The sequence below is a fragment of a genome, unplaced genomic scaffold, assembly GCF_019419815.1.
Source record: "Pyrus x bretschneideri cultivar Hongxiangsu unplaced genomic scaffold, Pyrus_bretschneideri_v1 Contig24, whole genome shotgun sequence".
Classification (NCBI taxonomy): Eukaryota; Viridiplantae; Streptophyta; class Magnoliopsida; order Rosales; family Rosaceae; genus Pyrus; species Pyrus x bretschneideri.
The window spans coordinates 2,784,371-2,804,436 of NW_025999546.1; the positions used below are offsets into that span (position 1 = coordinate 2,784,371).

At 36.0% G+C, this 20,066-nt stretch overlaps 1 protein-coding gene across 1 annotated transcript; it reads left to right on the forward strand.

Moving 5' to 3' along the window:
• Positions 1 to 13,154: 13,154 nt before the first annotated feature.
• Positions 13,155 to 19,329, forward strand: LOC125478178 (protein ZINC INDUCED FACILITATOR 1-like). Its single transcript, XM_048585960.1, has 17 exons — positions 13,155 to 13,491; positions 13,933 to 13,973; positions 14,094 to 14,154; positions 14,246 to 14,348; positions 14,452 to 14,554; positions 14,661 to 14,714; positions 14,803 to 14,865; positions 15,355 to 15,404; positions 15,513 to 15,588; positions 16,091 to 16,297; positions 16,420 to 16,507; positions 16,662 to 16,747; positions 16,891 to 16,998; positions 17,289 to 17,333; positions 17,425 to 17,513; positions 18,772 to 18,815; positions 18,902 to 19,329. The coding sequence occupies exons 1-17, from the start codon at positions 13,347 to 13,349 to the stop codon at positions 18,988 to 18,990; spliced, it is 1,452 nt and encodes a 483-aa protein (XP_048441917.1). The 5' UTR covers positions 13,155 to 13,346; the 3' UTR covers positions 18,991 to 19,329.
• Positions 19,330 to 20,066: the final 737 nt, after the last annotated feature.

The window sequence follows — 20,066 nt, forward strand, 5'->3', positions numbered from 1 at the left end:
TGTTATGCCCAACGGAGAAGAGGCAATTGCATCGCTTGTGAATGGAAATATAAACGGGCACGATCATCTCTTACATCAAGAAACTATTGATACATGTTATGCCCTTCGCAGAAGGGCGAGAAGAACAAAAGGGAGGAGAAGAATTTCTGTCTACTATGATAGATTCTCTGCTGACCATGAATGGCTTTTGGATGGGTGGGTGGCTGAAAAGAGGACTACGCCATCGGGACAACATTGGGTACGTAACATTCTCAACTCTAGTGTCCAAATTAATTATTTCATATTAAGTGATTCTATATATTTTTTGCCCATTTATATTATTTTTCTAGACTGCATTTCTATATATTGTAGATTTAAATTACAATTACTTCTCTATATGTAGATGTTATACTCTTCTAGGCTTAAATTGTAAATTTTTTTTTTCTTAATTAGTTCTCTATTTGTGGATTTGCGATTTTTTTTTTTCCTTTTAGTTTAGGTTATAGTTTCATATCTGGATTTTAAGTCAAAATAGTTTATGAGATTATCATAACTTCTCAATTTGGTTCCTAATATTTAAAATTGATAGAAGTGAGATTGTCCACCATCAATCATTTTGATCATTATGTAATATTTTTTAATTTGAATAAACCACCAGTTTAAAGGGAGAAGTTGATTTGACCAAAAAAAAAAAACCCTCAATTTAACAGAATTTTCTTACAAAATAACCGAAATGATTGACGGTAATCTCGAGACCGCTTCTATCAATTTTAAATCTCAAGAATCAAAATAAAGAGTTATATTAATCTCAAAAATCATTTTACATTAAAAGACCTCTTATATTCATAGTAAATTATTAGGCACTTACCATAGACATAAGCCATTAAATTGCCCGACTTTTTTATGTGTCGTGTATGGGGTATTAAATTTGGGAATTCTATCACCAGTAGTCCTCGTATTATTCCAAACTCGTCAAATTAGTCCATATTCTTCCGATTCAGTCGATGTCAACCCATTATATTTCCAAGCTAAAAAATAAAAATTAAAAACAAAAACAAAAAAACAAAACAACACAACCCATTTATGAAACACCCAAGCCCAATTAACTAAAAAAAGCCCAAGCCCAAGCTGAAGACCATGACTAAGGTCAAGCCCAAGAATAAGCATATATTTTTTTAGGAAATAAGCTTAGTCTCACAATGAGCTAGCAATAATATGGTTCAAATTCACCTTTGGTGAGAATTGAACCTAAGACCTCTCACTTATAAGTGAAGAGAAATATCACTAAACCGTAGTACTAAATAGCAAAATAAGTATACGTTTTAAACAACTCCCAAACGCGTAAAAAACTCAGCACGGCCCTGTGGCCCCTACCCTACCCAACTCATCCGTATCAAGTCATTCTCCCTCCCATGCTCTCCATTTTTGCATTGAAGATCTCCTACAAAGTTTCCACCAAAAAACTTTCAGATCTTCATGCAATTATTACAATATAAAGAATAATTTATTAGATAAAAATGTCAATATTCACATTGAATATTGAAAGAAAAACATCTATCACAACTAATTACCGAAGAACATCGCGACTCCAAATCACCTTATGATCCTGAAGTACCATTTAATAGTAAATCCATCAAAACTCAAGTAACTCAGCTAAGTACTATGATGAAAACACTAAATCAACCTCATACGACCAAACTCGCCTAGTGCCAGACTAACAAAGCTCGCCTAAAGCGAGACTACCAAACTTCCATATGACAAAGCCAAACAACTCACTGAGTTTTTGGAATTATTACACTACAAAACTAAAATAAAATAATAAATCAAATAACAGTACTCAATTTTATTTGGCAAGAGCCAAGCTTAGTTTTACTATGCATGGTCGAATCGAGAAGTCCAGCACATCATATTGCTTGAACATAGACTACTCTCATGACTTGAAAGCCTCAAGTGCTTGTGAGACCCGAAATGGAAAATTTGACAATTCGTCGAGACGATAAGGAATCAAGACTAAATAACATCAAAGGAATGAAGATCTCACCATGATGAATGAGATGGCGGAGGTTCAACCGTGAAAGGCCGCCGAATAGAGCTACCAGGCGCCAAAAGCAATATCATAATGAAGATCTTACCATGATGAAAGAGATGCCAGAGGTTCAACCGTGAAAGGCCGCCGAATAGAGCCACCAGGCGCCTTTCACGGTTGGAATTATTATAACTTTCCGTTTTTGTGTCATGATGATCAAATGATCACGATACCAACTTAATTGTCTTGTCACTGTGTATATCAAATCGTTTATCTATGTAAGGTGTAAGTTTGAGAATGGCTCTTGAAAACTGTTCCGATCCGTTTACAATTATTACTTCTGTGAACGTACTAGTAATTGTATGTATAGAAAGAGAAATATCGACAGGGATACAACAACATATTGGACCTGAATATGCCAGCCCCTTGGGAGTTCTTCAAGCTCTAGCAGATGGGACAAAACTACGTTTCAAAGAAAATCTTTTTCCAAAAATTTGAAGATGGATGTTAATGTAACGTCACTTAGGGTTGTTGCTGTTGAGACACGAAGGATCATTGTGATTAGTCCATGGGTTTCCCTTCGAGGACAAATTTGGAGACACTATTTTTGTCTAGCTATGGTAAAAGACATATGTTGGCCTAACTAGGTTCAAAACAACATATCTTCGTGGTAATATACTATATGCGTCAATGGGAGAGATCATCTGAATTCGGCCCGTAAAAGTGACCAACTGGGGCCCCATTGATGAATGAAAGAAAGGGTTTATGAGTCCTAGCCTTCTAAGCCCACACCTGTGCAGAGTAGGTCGTTCAACACTTGAGATCAAAGGTTTCAATAAACTCCCCGCATTAGTTCGTTTTGGACGGCCAAATCTAGAACTACCTTCAATGGTTTGTGTAGTCATAATATTTTATATTCACTAAAATATGTTGACTTTGTATACCATTCCGTTGTAAATAAATGATCTTATCATAGATCCATTGTGGTCTTAAAACTATATAACAATGGAAACATCAACCCTAGTTGATGGTTATTTAGCAATTCGATCCATCTCTACTACAGAACCAGACACGAGAGTCTATTCTCATCCAACTTCTCGCGAATTAAACAATTAAAAACAATTAAACAATACTATATGGAATCGTGGGATTCTTTGAAATTTGATATGATCAATTATAAATTAGGAATTTTTTTGTGTTTTAGTATGTAATTTAACACGTATTATATTTATAAATAATGTCGTTTTGGTGGACTCTCCAGACCATACAAGTGCACGGCGAGCCCATGCAAAGGTTTTGGTTAAGGTATGCTAGATTCCACCAAGTACACAAATGGAGCCTAACCATACATGCCCTTCAATTATATCTTCCAGATCGTCTACACTGACGATCCACCCTTCTCCGCCAAAAGGGGATTTGAGTAAATAACCAAATGCAATACTTGGACTAAGGGTCAAGTTGGTACGTTCGCTCTATAGGACTCGAATTCAATCACTGAAACCGATTAAATGCATGTTAAGAGCATACTCGCGAATGAGCAGGTCAACATGCTAATCGATTTTTCTAGGGAGTTCCCTACTTCGCTAACCCTATAATCCGGTCAGGGTGAATGAATGTAGTAAAGTTACCATTTACTACTTAAGATATGATTTCAAGGGTTAGTCACCAAGAATGGTAGATAAAGTTCCTTTTTTGGTCTCTCAATAGGCTAAGCAAAACAGAACTACGCTCAATCTAGCACTAGCAATGAGGAAAAAGAGGTATTTTGCCTAGTAGTCGCCTTTCTCATGTCCAAATCACTAAGAAATGACCCGAAATTAATCTTGGTCCATTTGACATTGTTCTTTTCGATCGTAATCAAAGATGTTTTCTTGTCTCTCGTTTCTTCCCTAAACAAATTGAAGAACCTAAAGTCTTTATGAGCAGCATACCAGTGTATTTAATGAATCTTAGTGATGAATATATTCTAACTACCTTTCTTCAGCTAACGTGTATCCGTTTTATTGCTTTTAAGAGTTCCTTACTCACAAATAGTATGGAATAAGATCTTTTTATATATATAAATATCGCTTAACCGTTAACTAATACAAAAAGAGCTTAACTGATTGCTCGAAAACCTTCCCTTCCAAAAAAGATAAAACGAGAATATATTGCAAATTTCGTACACATTGTATTCCAAATTGATAGGTTGTTTGTCATTCACTCTCCACTACAAGAAAAAGGGAAATAGGTACAAAAATGTGTGGCTATTGTTGAGGTAATGATGGTGTTACGGACCTAAAATTAATGATTAAGGATCAATGCTCAAAAAGTGTCAATTTTAGTGTGTTAGCCACGATTGTCAACGACGATTTCGTTGTTAGTAACACCATTTACCAATAACCTGTATGGCAATATGCAACATTGTATTACCCATAATAGGTTGGATGAATCCTCTTGAAAGGGAAAGGATCCTTTCCTGACCCAATCCCACCGGATCCTCCAGATCCTTCTTCTTTAAGGGCTGAGTCGGCGTCGTGGCTTCCCCTAAGTCGGCATCAGCCCAGAGTTGGCTTCGTGGTCTACCCGGAGCTAATTGTCGACAACGTTGTAATAGTCGTTGACGACTCGCAGTAAGGAGAAGAAAAACTATAGAGAACAATGCAGAAGAAGGAGGATCCGAAGGGATTGGGTCCGGAGAATGGGTCCATCAACCCTAGAAGACTCGATAGCTTAACAGCCTAGTGAATAACCTGATTCACAGATATGATCGGTAATCGCTGAAGTTAGACTCTACTTTTAGTTAGCACGAATAAATGGATGTGAGACAAGCTCCTTTATTCTAATATTTGAATTTCATCTCTAAGCTTCCCCTTTACTGCCAGCTGAGACTTATTTCCTCTCGACTATAGTTGAGCATGGATTACCTCCATAGCTGATCCACAGATAAATAGGTCCATTATCCGCCAGCTCTGAATCCAAAAGACCTAACTTTTTAATAGATCCTGCCATCTATCCACAAAATCTTTATCCGTGAAATCAAAATGGAAGTCACGAAATCTTTTTAATAGATCCTTCCTTTTATTCTGTAGTGAGATCACTAATTAACAGTTATGTTCTCTTAGTCTTAAATTTGGAATCTCGAGTGTAAAGATAAATACTCTTAACCAACTAAATTAATTACAGTTACTTCTTGTTATTATCATACCAAACAAAACTCATTGAAATCAAATTTCTTTCTTTTAGAAGAAACACTATGTTCGTCTATTTCTTATGTTATTGTTTGACGACTTGATAATTTAGATTTCAGTGTTTTTTTAAGTGAAGACTCTTGAATTGGACTTTAAATTTGAACAATTCGGTCATTGAACTACATTGATTGTTGGTTCATATGCAATATCTTCAGAAAATGAATCCTGATCATAATATATATATATATAGTGTTTTATTTATTTCAAGATTAATTATACTTTGCATGTATGTGCAGCTGTATTATGACTCCCTGGGAAAGCAGTACAAATCCAAAAAGGAAGTCTTGAAATTCTGGCAAGACCAGCGACGCTATGAAAGATGAAAAGGCAACTTGAAGACTAGCCATCGATCCGAAGCATTTGAATGATATGATGGACCAAATCATGAAATTATTATCTTCTTTTCCCAAAAGTGTTATTTTAATTGGATATTTTTAAGTGAAACAAAAAAATCATGTTGCAACTTTGAAACTGCACCGTTTTGATGAGGAATGTATGTTAACTATTTACATTTTCTGCACCATTTCTTTTGGTTTGGAGAGAAGGTGATGCAGAATAATGAATTTGGAGTTTCATTAATTTTAGTTTGGGTTCTATTTTATTTGTTAGTTTTGAGTTCACGAATTTTGGTTAATTAGACAGGAAGCAAGTGATTTTGTTTGAGATTGTTTAAGGATGGGCTAAAAGTGCTTTAGACTGCTGGACATAAAATATTTAAAGTGCTTTTTGTTGTGGTCTATTTTATCTGACAAGGTTAAAGGGGGCCGGTGGTAGAGGGAGAGAGATTGAGAGATGTGTTTGTAGAATTGTAGGAGAATGTGTGTTGTTATCCCTCCTATATTGTGTCTTTATTTATAGTACTAAAAAAAAAAAAAAAGATATTCCTTCTTCCCCGAGTAATACAAGTTGTAATAGAAAATGATAATTAGAATCAAATCTAATCTAGAATTTACACAATCACACTTAAACTAGGAATGTTTACAATACTCCCTCTTGAGTGTGTAAATACTCAAGGTAGATTCAACATCATGCAGAAGTTGAGGAAGTTGACTCATCGGCATTGATTCTAAGGAACAAAGCTTATTCTCAATAAGGTAGGAACTTGCATAAGTAGTAAGTCTCACTAAAAAAAACCCTAAGGCTATGACAAAAACCCAAGTAGTGAACAAAATCCATAGTTTAAAGAAAAATGTATGAGAAATGCAAAGTCAAAAGAAACGTCTATGAGACGTCATCAGGGATATGACCAGCCCAATGTGGGTGCTTCATTAAAACCTAGTTAGGTAGTAAAAACCCAATGGGAAAAATGCTCCTAATCATAGGGAAAAATAGTACATTAAGATTAAGCAAGTATCTTCAGGATACTCCCCCTGAGTTTGACACAATTCCAAAGAGAAATAGCAAAGTTACAACTCAGAAAGTTTACGCATACCAATTCCATTAACATGCTTTTAAAACGTTGTCTTCGACAGTGATTTGGTGAAGGAGTCAGCTAGATTGTCTTGTGAACGGATTTGCGTGACTTCAATCTTCTGATGCTCTTGTTGTTGATGTGAAAAGAAAAACTTCGGTACAATGTGCTTGGTGTTATCTCCTTTGATATAACCCTTCTTGAGTTGTTCGATGCATTTTGCATTGTCTTCAAAGATCGTCGTTGGGACATCAACGACAGGATAAAGATTGCAGGAGCTTCGAATATGGCCCACGATTGCTCTCAACCAAAAGCATTCTCAAGTTGCTTCATGTAGGGCGAGAATTTCAGCATAGTTAGAAAAGTGGCAACTAAGGTCTGTTTAGTTGACCTTCAAGAGATTGCGGTGCCTCAAACGGTAAAGACATAACCCGTTTGAGAACGCGCCTTGTGTGAATCAGATAAGTATCATGTGTCGGCATAACCAACAAGGAGAGAATCGACTCAAGAAGCAAAGGGTGCGGCATCACTCGAGGATTCATAGGGATAGAACAAGTCCAAATCCATAGTACCCTTAAGGTAACTGAAGATGTCTTTCACGCCAATCCAGTGTCTGCATGTAGGTGCATTATTATATCTTGCCAAAAGATTAAAGGCGAATAACGTGGATCGTTGATCTGAAATCCAACAGCTGATATTGTGCCATGTCATCTAGCCGTTGGGGGGACCTTTGAATTTTTATTTTTTTTTACCGTTGGAAATCCAACGGTCCAAAAATTTTAACCATTGAAATCCAACGGTCAAGAAGATGCCACATGTCCCCATAAACGATAACATTTCAGAAATCAAACACCAGGCCCCACCTCTTGAAAAGTTGTCGAGGACGTGCCCTAACGTGCCCGTGATATGCACGCGCCTAATGCAAATTTTTTTAAATTGTGGCTGACATCAGCCTGGCATCAATTGGCCCTCAGGCTCTCGGGCTGTTGATTCCCGCATGGCTTGTCCACTGGGCCTCCCTGAGCCCAATCGCCCATATGGGCTGGAGCAGGGGAGGGAGGCTATTTGGTTTTTTGGGTCACATGTCTATCAGGCTATAGCCTCCGATGGAGTTGCTCTTATACGATTGTGGGAGTGAGGCTACTTCATATGAGAGCCTAAGTGTGCACTCTTTTGGAAAAATGTCATTCGAATGAGTATCCTCAGCGGATCAAATTGTGTTCGTTTATCGTACATCGTGCAATTAGTTTTTGTTAGGTACTATTCATTTCAAAATAATTTCTAACTGTACAATGTAAAATAAACAAACACAATTTGAGGATTCACATGATCCTCACAAAGAGTATCCTCATTCCTGGCAGTCAGGCTTGACATTTTGGCTTTTGGCAGAATCCAATGTGGTTTCTTAGTTGCCTTATTCACGCTTGGAATTTTTTTTTTCTTTAAATTTTGTGGGTTACTGCTAGCGAACATTATGGATTGTTCATTGCAAATAATATGAAAATTTCACAAGATATGATGGGGTATTTTTTTTTCCTCTAACGATTATTCTCTTTCTCATTTTTTCTCCAAATTAAATATATTAATTTTTTTAACAAACGATATTATCTACACTAAAAAAGAGGGGTGTTGACTTAGCTTCATTATACCACTAGACCGTAGTACTAAATGACAATATATTGAGTTTTAATGACATGATTTTATGCAAGTGACCATTTACCACAGTGGTGGAAATGTATTGTGCCCTTATATGACGACGTAGGTTCAAACTTTATCGGTGACTAATATAACATCTAATAAAATCTATTATTTAACCCAAAAAAACAGAGTTCTAGGAAAATTTTAGATGACATGTAAATCTTTGTTAATTTTTTTTTTTAACAAATAAGGACACAGTTTAAACTAATTATGTGGAAAAGTTTTGCAAATCGTGTATCAACCTTTAAAGCTGTTTTAATGGTTTTTGTCTTTGATTGTGTGGATAATTTTGTTAGAAGTTTTGAGGGAAGTTAAAATTCTGGGTAAACCATATTTTATCATCTCAAATATAGATCAAATTACAAATTCATACCTTATTTTTTGCAGTTGCAATGTTACATTTCAACTTATGCATTTGTTGCAATATCAGACATCTTTCTGTTTGTCAGTTTGTTTGTTAACTCCAGACATGACAAGCGCAGTACCTACTCCCTCGTCTAACTTGAACTCCATGTAGCTTTGTAAAGTACGTGGATCATTAATTGACAAGTGTATTGATATTTAAACTAAAAAATATATATAGAAAAGTTAAAAAATTAAATAATGAAAAAGGGTCTAACAAAACTAATTGTTTTTAATGAAATTTTATAAATACTAGGCGGTGATAGTATTGTAAATAAGTCGAAGTTTGGGTTCAGTAGCAGGATCATAAATAAGTTGAAGTATGGTGGCACAAACAACTGTTTCTTATGAAACAATCAATATTTATTAAAAAAAATACTCAGTTATGAAGAAGTAATCACACCCAAAGTTTAATTTATTTATGATACTGCAGTTAAACTTTAACTTTTATGTGATACAGTACAGCCGTCAAACCTTAACTTATTTACGATATTGTCACAGCCGCCTTACTTCAATTTACATACAATACTACAACTATCTAGGGGTGCAACTCAGACGGGTTTGGTAGGTTGGAAGGTCAACTCAATCCTAACCCAACTTTTACAATTCGGGCTCGAGTTCGGGTTGGGTTTCATTTGGGTTCATTTGGACTTGGGGGTTAGGGTTTACTTGGGTTGGGTTCGGGCTGCCCAACTTTTTCAAGTTTAATCTTGTAAGAATTCCTAAAAAAATTAAGCCAAGTAGCACCAAAGTTAGCTGACTTTAATTTCATAAATCCATCTACTATAAAGCTTTAGGATTTAGAGACTACAAATATGGGTTGACTAATCAAAGCCTCTTATTCCCTAATAGCTTAAGTAATTCTAAAGGGTAATTTATTAAAAAAATATTAGAAAGCGAGTTGGTTTTTGGGCTTGGCTCACTTGGGTGTAGTATGAGTATTAATTGATATGGGTTACAATTTGGTTAGATTGAGTTTGGTTAGTCGGGTTGGATTAGGTTAGGGATGGACCGACAAATGATCAACCCAACTCAATCCAATCAATGAATAGATTGAAATTGGGTTGGGTTCAGACATGTTATAACTAAAAAAAAAAAAAAAAACTCATTGTTTGGATTTAAAGTCGAATTAAACATGAACCGGTTCAGATTGACCCAACCCAAGTTGCACCCCTACAACTATCCGTTGTTTTTGTCCTTGTTGTTAATAAAAGTTCATTAAATAGTTTTCATTTAAAATTCATCAAAGCTCTCTGAATTTACTAATCTAGAGGGAAAAAAGAGGTAAAAAATAATCATAATAATTTACCAAACGCCAAAAGTAAATTAACATAATCACACGGGAACAAGAAGACGCGCAATTTAATAGGGGGCTGTGCCACCACCATGTGCAATGGTGCATTTCCATGTGATGCGACTCAATAACAACCTAGAAACTATTTTAGCACTAAAAATTTGACGCTATTTGTGGAAAACTTGTTGCACTGTTTTAATTCAATAGTATTATGACACTATTAGAGATAAGATACAACGAAACAGTAATGGAGATGCTAAAATAGTTGTTCTCTAATAGTGTTTTACTGTTATGACACTAAAAATCGTATATCCTATTAGAGAACTTGTCGCAATGGAGATTATGACACTAAAAATCGTATATCCTATTAGATTATGACACTATTAGTATTATGACAATACGATCGTATACGTTGTTCTCCAATCATTGCCACTTGCGTTAGGACTTGTCGCAATGGAGATGCTCTTATTTTTGTCGATTATGTCATTTATTATTATACAATTTTACCAATTGTGTTTATTTACATCATTAGATATGCTCTTAGGATCTAGTGTTGATGTTCTCTCTCTTTTTTTATCAATTAATTATAAGTATGTTGACCCTAAAAATTAGGAGTGATCAAACATAACACCTTCCTTAAATAAATAAATATTTTAACAACTTGAGTTATAAATTCTTTTTATCTTTAATACTAATGAATGAGTGAGTTTAGCTTTTAATGGTACATGATTGATGTGACCACTAACAAAGGAATCAATTATCAAGCAAATATTTGAGATTGAGGTATTGGTCAATTTTTCTTTTAAACTTGTAAGGGTCTTGAACAATTTTCTTTTTGAACTTTAATTTTAGACACTTACCCTATAAAAACTCTCATAATTATTCAATTTTCCCTTTGTTGTGAAACTTTTTCTAAATTTAAATGTTTACTCTCGCTAAGATCATCTTCAATGGTTGGGCTAAAAGCCAAATATTTTAGCCCAGAAAATTTAGCTTTTAGCCTAGAAACAACTTTTCTGCTCCAATTGTTCTGGCCTAAAATTTTAGCCCGAAATTATTGAAGAATAAACTTAGGCTATTTTTTTTTCTTAAATTAAATTAAAAAAAAAAAAATAAATATGTAGACTATCGTAAATTAATTTTATGAACATTTTAATATAAAAAAATTTAAATTCCAATAAATATTGAAAAATCACTAAATTTTCCACAAAGCAAGCCTTCAACTTTTACCAATCTTTCAACCCTGGGCTAACTTTCCATTCACCAACCTTTCAACACCAAATTTTCAATTCACCAACCGTTTAACACCAAACTTTCAACTTTCACCAACTGTTCAACACCAAACTTTCAACTTTTACCAACCGTTCAACACCAAACTTTCATCAATCATCCTCTGTATAAACATATGTCCAATATTTGTTGATCATACAACCTTTCAACCTTCAATCATCCTCTATATTCACCAATACATAGGTATTTATAGAGTTTTTGGGTGAATTTTGAGTTAAATAATTTTTTAAAATTATTTTAGCCGTTGGATATAAATTTGGGTCGTTAGATCTTTTTTTTTTACCGTTAGATTTGATTATATTCGATCTCAGCCATTGGAGGTGGTCTGGGTGGCCGACAAACCGCTGACTGCAGGGCCCATCCTATTGGGAACGAATTGCAGGTGCTCCGCGTGGGGCGCGTTGAAGCGTGAACGGGCCGAGACTGGCCCAATGGCCAGCGAGTCCAATCGCCAGGGGGGGTGAGGAATTTTGGGGGGTATTTGGCCCAGCTTTAACATTTGGCATTTAGCCCAATGCTTTAGCATGGGTTGGAGATGGTTTGGGGGGAAAATTTGGGGGGTAATTTAGCATTTAGCCCACCATTGGAGGTGGTCTAATGGAGGTCTCCCCATGGCCTGGTTGTATTAAAGAGTTTTAGGGTTAGTTTAGGATTGTGATGATTTAAGAAAAAATAGCTTATTAAAAAATTTGGAATGTTAAAGTGTTTGGTAAAAAAAAAAAAAAAAAAAATTATTGTCAATAAAAGTAGAAAAGCAAAAGTAGGTGATTCTGAAAAAAAACATAGCAATCAATGTTCATTTAATAAAAATGTTAAATAGCAAGTATACCCCACATGTTTTACAAAATTACAATTTTTGCCCTTACATTATTGTTTTTGACAATTATTATATCACCCGACGTTATTGTCTTTGACAATTATTATATCACATTAAATACTATATTCTTTTTTGTCATTAACATACTCAAAACAATTTATATAAAAGTTTATCAAACAATATGTTGAATTTCACCACGTCATCAACAAAACTCAGCCCTACAACAGTCCCTAATCCGCTAATTACAATCCTAATGGTGTTTTGTTTTCTTTTCCTTGTCGCGAAAATAGTAACAGTCAACGCAAATCTCATTATTTTATCTGATAAATCTACACCGCATATTTTATTTCTTATACTGGAAAATTTTCAGTTCACTGGATCTTGATTCCATCCCATTAATATTAGTATTTTATTTTTATTCACATTTAATTTTTGTCATATTTTCCATGCTGGTTCTCGTCCCCTGCCTTCAATGATTATGATTTTACTGCATCTGTATCCGTAGGTGGAGGACAATTTTAATGCTACGGCACACCGTGACGTGACGTCCACGCTAATGAAACAAGATATACGGAAACAAACTTACTCATGTCTTTATTATTGATAGGAGACTTCATGACCAATAATTGTCAATGACAGGACACCATGGAAGTGGTCTACGGTGCTATACCATTTGGTACGTGGGACGGAACGAAACAGAGTGGGACAAGGCGTTCCGTTCCACGTTTGGTGCGCCTAAAACGGATGGAACGAGCTGTTCCACGGAACAAGTTTTGGATGAATTTTCGTTCCACCTCACCCCCTAGAACGACTCGTTCCACATCCGTGAAACATAAAATTATAACCTCTCCGTCTTCTTCTTCCTCCTTGTTTCCATCCGAGGACATCTTTACTCCCGCTCCGTTCCGTCCTGTCCCGTCCCGTCCCGTTCCGTTCCATCCCGTCCCGTCCCGTTTCGTTCCATTCCGTCCCGTCCTGTCCCGTCCCGTCTGCATACTAAACGATACCTATAAGTCCCTCTCCTGCAGGTGGCGCATGCATTGATGTTAATCTAATTTTCATGTTAAAATTAATCCTGACGCATACAAAAACCAAAAGTTTAACATCTCCCCTCCTCCTCCTCAGTCAGCTTGAAACAGGATCAAACAGATTCAGAGAGCCATTTTTCGCGTTTTGGGTTCGAAGCGATTGATTGTCGAATGGCTGAGGAGCGCAGAGAGACGCTGTTGAAGAAGGATTACTATGACGATTGTCCCGGCTGTGTGATGGAACAGCGCAAAGAGCTGCAGAGAGGCCCTCCTTTTAAAATGCTTGTTTCTATATGGATTATTGTTCTTTCAGCTTGTAAGAAAAGCAATTTTTTTTCCTTTTGGATTTTGTTTACATTTTTTCTTGAACCGAATCCGAAATTAGTTTTCGAATTCATCCTCATTACACTTCAGTTTTCTTGTGAATGATTTTGACATGTATGGATGAATGTATAACTCATTGGAGAGACTAATTTTACATAACATGTTGAAATTAATTGAAAACGTGAAAAGTAAATTCAGATGTATGCTTTTTAGAGGTTTAAGCAGTTACAAGTGCTTTTAGAAAAAGCTACTACTAGGACAATGTGAAATTAGTGAAAGACTTGCTGCATGATGATCTTAGATTCTTACAGTTTGATTGCTTCGTCACTCTCGAAATCATTAATCGATTATGTGAAGTAATGTTTATGTCTGCACCGTCTTCTAATTTCTTTCAAATGTTTTGGTCCTGATTTGTTTCGTGATCGCTTTCCAGCGCTGCCAATATCATCTCTCTATCCATTCCTTTATTTTATGGTGAGTGCATACTTATTAATACTGTTGTTACTTTCACTTCTTAAATTTTATGAAAAATACAACCTTCAAAACCCATTGAAGTCGACTTGGTATCTCAAGTTTCCAAATTATTGTCTGCAGATTCGGGATTTGCATATTGCTAAAAGAGAGGAAGACATTGGCTACTATGCTGGATATGTAGGTGAGTTGATGATTCTCACTACTTACCTTTCTTATTCTTCACCATTTTGTTCCTTAACAAGTGTCTTGACGGACTTTCCTATGTTGTGAAGGGGCTTCATATATGATTGGCAGAGCTCTGACATCAATTTTTTGGGGAATGGTGGCTGATCGCTATGGTCGGAAACCTGTCATAATTATAGGGACTGTTGCAGTGTTAGTAACTTCTGTTCTGCAATTGAGTTTCAATTTGATAACTTGGCTCCTCAACGCTCTTCTCAGCGTATTTACAAATTATTTTTACTATTTATTGGCTCAGGGTTATTTTCAACACTCTATTCGGACTCAGTTTTAACTTTTGGATGGCCATTTCTACACGATTTCTTCTTGGAAGTTTGAATGGTTTACTTGGTCCGATTAAGGTACTATATTGTGTCGTATACGATCATTAATAATGTCAATGCAAGTGTACAACCATGTATCTAATGTCCCGGTTACTTAGAATATACAATTTAACTGCATGACCAGGCATACGCAAGTGAAGCCTTCCGAGAAGAACACCAAGCTTTAGGCATGTCAACGGTAAGCCACATTGGCCTCTGGATTCTGCAACTTCTTCTAATAGATGTTGTACATCATCAACATTGAGAGTTATCCTCTTTTTTTTCAGGTTAGTGTAGCCTGGGGTATCGGATTGATCATTGGCCCAGCTTTGGGAGGTTTCTTGGCCCAGGTAATTCTACTTGCTGCAGTGAAAATCATGGGGAGTAGATCATTTTACGCTAGCACGTGGTACAATAACACTTGGGAATTAATTTGAAGGCTTAAAGCAAGCATGAGGTGTAACAGTCGTTTTGAATTAGTCCTGGGGTTAGAGTACGAGAAGGTTGGTTTTCAAAGGAATAGGCTAAATAGAGCAATTAATGGCTCATTGGCGAGAGTACGCTGAGTGAAAATCATGGTGCAGCAGATGATTTTAGTATTTGAAGGCTGTTTCCTGCGAGTTTAAGGTTGTGGGATACCAAAATGATCTAATTCCACCATGTCTGTATAATATGATGACTATTCGGAGCTATTGGACGCTAAAGAAGAAATTACTCTATTTCTTTGTTATTTTTTTCTGGTTGAACTCTCTCTCTCTCTCTCTCTCTCTCTCTCTCTCTCTCTCTTATCGTTTTGTTTTCTAGATTATTAATGGGACGCTCCTAACAATTTTATGCAGCCAGCAGACAAATTTCCAAGTATATTTTCCCAAAACTCTATATTTGGGAGGTAAAGTTGGGCTACTTATTTAAGTATACTGCAGTGGGATTGTCAAGTTTCAGCAGATTTCTTATTGTTTGTTTGTTGCACTCTGATGTTTGTGAAATTCTTATGCAGGTTTCCGTATTTCTTGCCTTGCCTATGTATATCGGTATTTGCATTTGGAGTAGCCGTTGCTTCTTTCTGGCTTCCGGTACACATCTTAGTATATATTCGCTTATGATGATGAGTTTCTTTTATTTTTATTCTCGTTGTTTTGGCCTCTTATATTTCTTAGCTTATCACAAACATAACTTGCTCATTTTCTAATTTTTGTTTTTGTACTCATTAGTCAAATTTCTCATCACATAGAGGTCTCGCTTACTGCCCTGCAGTACATCTAGACGCCGTTCCTAGATAATAAGTACCTGTTAATACCAAGTTCCATTCTTATAATGTCCAATTATATACCCCGTGCGTTCTACACTCATTCATCCTAGCATGCCTTAACTTATTTTTATGTGAATGAGAAGATTTCAGACATCTTGTTGTTTATAGTTCGTACTCTTTAAGTCTTTATTTGAATTTAACTTCTTGAGGATCCTCAAGAAAAGAGAAACTAGTAATGCTTGGTTCATCTTCAGCAGATGTTTACATTAAGTACACTTTGAAAATGTACGTATTAACAGAAAATGTCCATACCTTGATGGTTGCAGGAAACTTTACACAAGCACGACAGAAAAGCTAGATTACACGATGATCCTTATGAAGCATTGGAAACTGCATCCGGTGGGTCTGATGCAAATGAAAAGCAAAATACTGAAGAACGAACACCTAAAGGAAACCTCTTCAAGAATTGGCCCTTAATGTCTTCAATCATTGTTTTTTCCATTTTCGCACTTCATGACATGGCTTATACAGAGGTAACTTCCGTGCGTTTTTCATGTTAACACAGTATAGCATAATTTGCAGCATCTTCCCTTTTCCTTTTGCTCTCTTTCACTCGAAGTGATATACTATGTGTTTCTTATGATTCATTAAACAGATATTCTCATTATGGGCTGTAAGTCCTCGGAAGTTTGGGGGTTTGAGCTTTTCAACTGAGGACGTTGGTGTAGTTCTTGCAATTTCTGGTAATACTTGATATTCACACATGTTCCTATGTTAAACACATTATGATCTGCATAACATATCTGGGATATTTGCTTAATATGCAGTCTCTGTTTGTTTCGATTTGTACCTAACTACATATGGAGAATAATGGCTGATAACTTAATCAACTTGTAGGTTTTGGTCTTTTTTTCTTCCAAATTACTCTATATCCATACGTTGAAAGGCTTCTTGGTCCTGTTATGATTGCTCGCATTGGAGGGGTAAGTTTTCGGCTCCTCCCTATGCATTATACTACCTTCTGCAGTTTAATTCTTTTTGCAAATAATTGTCCTTTGACCTAACTCCTGGTGACCGATATTATTTTTTTTCTTTGTGTTTTGTTTTGCACATGATTCGTGTGCAGATTATATCCATACCTCTGTTGTCAAGTTACCCGTTTATAGCAATGTTGTCCGGGCTCTCCCTTTCCGCGCTGTTAAACTGTGCATCTGTGCTGAAGAATGTCATATCCGTATGTGCATCCATGACTTTAGAGCTCATTTACTTAACACACTCTATGCACCATTATATATTATCTACGAGAAACTGATATAAATTGTTCTACAAGAAACAAAATTTTATCTACAATAATCATAATATGTTACAAAAGCAAAACTCTACTTTTATTGATCCACAGAAATTGATAGTTTATCAATTTTTATCTCCTTTTCTTCCAAAGGAATACTATCTGTTTACCATTTTCTTCTCTAATACCGTAATACGTTTTGTGCTCTAACTTTTAAATTTTTTCTGTACAATTAGGTCACGATTGTGACTGGCCTGTCCATCCTTCAAAACAAAGCTGTGGTAATTTTATTCTCGGATTAACTATTTAATTCATGTGATCATTGGCTTCGAATAGAGAATGTGTTGTAACTTAACCGTGATTACACAACAGGACCAAAAACAGAGAGGTGCTGCAAACGGACTTGCTATGACAGCAATGTCAATGTTCAAGGCAATTGGTCCAGCTGGTGGCGGTGCATTGTAAGTTTAGCTGTCTTTTACTTATAGGCGATGCTTGAATCAATATTTTCGTTCTAGTAAGTACCAATGTATTAAAAGCGTGAGGCGTGGGCAAGGCGTCTGAGGGATAGCTCAGCCTAGGCGTGAGGCGAAGCCTCACGGGACCTAAATTTTTTAATATATACACTGAGCGTACACATATATTACATTAAAAAAAAAGAAGATAATTAATCAATAATCACCTTGAGCGCGCACACACACACATATATATATATATATATATATATATATAATAGATGATGAAAAGCACAATGAGCACACATATAACAGTTCATGCAGGACAGCACACACATCCATTATATAAAAAAATAAAAATCAGAAAAAAAAAAAAAGGCAGAGAGATGATAGTGCAAGGAAGAGGTATGAGGCAGTTAAAACCCAACCCAAAATTTGGGTTTGGGAGTTTAAAAAATAAAAATAAAAATTCCCCCAAGGCGCGCCTAGGTGGCTTCGGCGGTGCCTTCCGCCCGCTCCCTCAAAACAAAGGCGGCAGCCCTCAAGCCCAGCCTCAGAGGGAGCCTAGGCGTGCCCTGAGACGAGCCTTTTAAAACATTGGTAAGTACGCCAACTGGGAGCTGAAGTGATTTTGTTATACGATGTTCTTTGTTGGCATGGACGGACGGAGGTAAGGCCAGTGGGGGCACATACCCCCTTTCATCCTTTTTTTTTTTTTTTTAATTACAAATTATTCAATTAATCATTCCTTTTTTTTTTTCGCTTTGCAGATTATTCAATTAATCATATTAAAATAGTGAAAATCCTTTTTTAGTTTTTAAATGCCCCTCCGTCTTGTATATTTTTCTCACGCATTAAACCTTGTTGAGTTGCATGTATTTGGTTAATTAGTACAAATGAGCATTAGCTTGTCAACAATTAAAGACAAAATTAGACAATAGAGTAATAAAATTAGGCATTTTGTAATTAATTTTTTTCAGCATTTGTAAAAGAACTAGCTTTATTTGTCCAAAAAAGGAGCTCAAATTTTTTAAGGTGCCCCTCTTAGTTAAATTTCTGGCTTCATCCCTATTTGTTGGTACTGTTCAATTACATAAGTTTGCGTATACCTTGTACGTTTTGTTCTTCATATAGTTTGAAGATTACTAGTAGTATTGCATACTGTAAATCGGAGAAGGCGAGTTTACAAGCCTTACAACAGTATACTTTTTTCAGTGTACATATTGCCTAGCACTTTACCAACAATATGATTTCGTTTCAACAGGTTTTCTTGGGCACAAAAACGTCAGGATGCTGCTATCCTACCTGGTATCATACTTGACCAACTTTTCATCCTGGATTTACTGACAGCTTGCATGGTTTAGAAACATAATCGTTTCAAATTTCGATTGCAGGAAGCCAGATGATATTCTTCATCTTGAATGTGGTCGAGGCAATCGCAGTTCTGATGACATTCAAGCCATTTCTTACTCTACATGAGTAGATCGAGATCCATGTAAACGGAAGTTCATGTCGATGTCTCAGGAAAATCCCTGGCCACACTGATCTTGTAGCAAGGATATAGCTTAGTAGGAATATTAGACACGATCCTCATTATTCAAAGGGAAAACATTCTTGGCATCGGAGTTACATGTATCATAATCCTTTTAGGAAAAATATTAGGGTTGCAATCGAGCGATTTTGAGTGTATTCGGTATGCTCAGAGTCTTATCAAGTTCAAAGTACTGTATATCTTGTATCGAACAGAAACCAGAAACGGCTCGTCGACGTTGAACCGAGTTGAGAGTAGGATATAAGCATGGACTTGTTTCGGGGTCTGAAATGTCCCTGGCAATATTGTGTATGATGTATGCAGCACCAAACCTGAAGAAGAAAATGAAAGAGTGGATGCATGGTTGAGCTATTCATACCATATTTTTGTACCACATTTCTATACCATCTTAGGTGACGTCCGATGTGGACAGCCACATCATTTGAAACATTTACAAAACCCAAGGAAAGGAAGGAGAAAAACTTCTTATATACCACAATCATCATTTAATTAACTAGTTTTTCTTAATTATTAGTTTATTAAATAATGAACTAAATTTAAAATCTGATTAATTCAAATGATGTGGCTGCCCATGTCAAATGTCACCTAAGGTGGTATGAAAATGTAGTACAAAGGTATGAATAGCATTACTTATGGGATTTTGATGGGTGTGAATCGGAAGAGCGAGGTTTGAGGGAAGAGAGCAGAAGTGAAAACGTTGGAAAACATGGAAATAGGATAAAATCATGAAAGCTAAAATTATGGACTTGTTTGGAAATGTTGCTAAAGTAATTGAAAGCGCTTTCAGTGAAAATATTTTCACTAAAGAGCTTTCAATTCTTTTAAATGCATTTCCAAATAAGTCTTAAAGACTTTTGGTGATATTCTCCTAATCCTTTTTCAGTGGTGGACTGAAACTACAAAGATTTGTGATGTAACAAATACAATGCATGGTGACCACTTTTAGGGTTAGCTTTTTGAAAGCCTGTGGTCACTAAAAATGGGTTAGCTAGCTTTTTGAAAGCCTG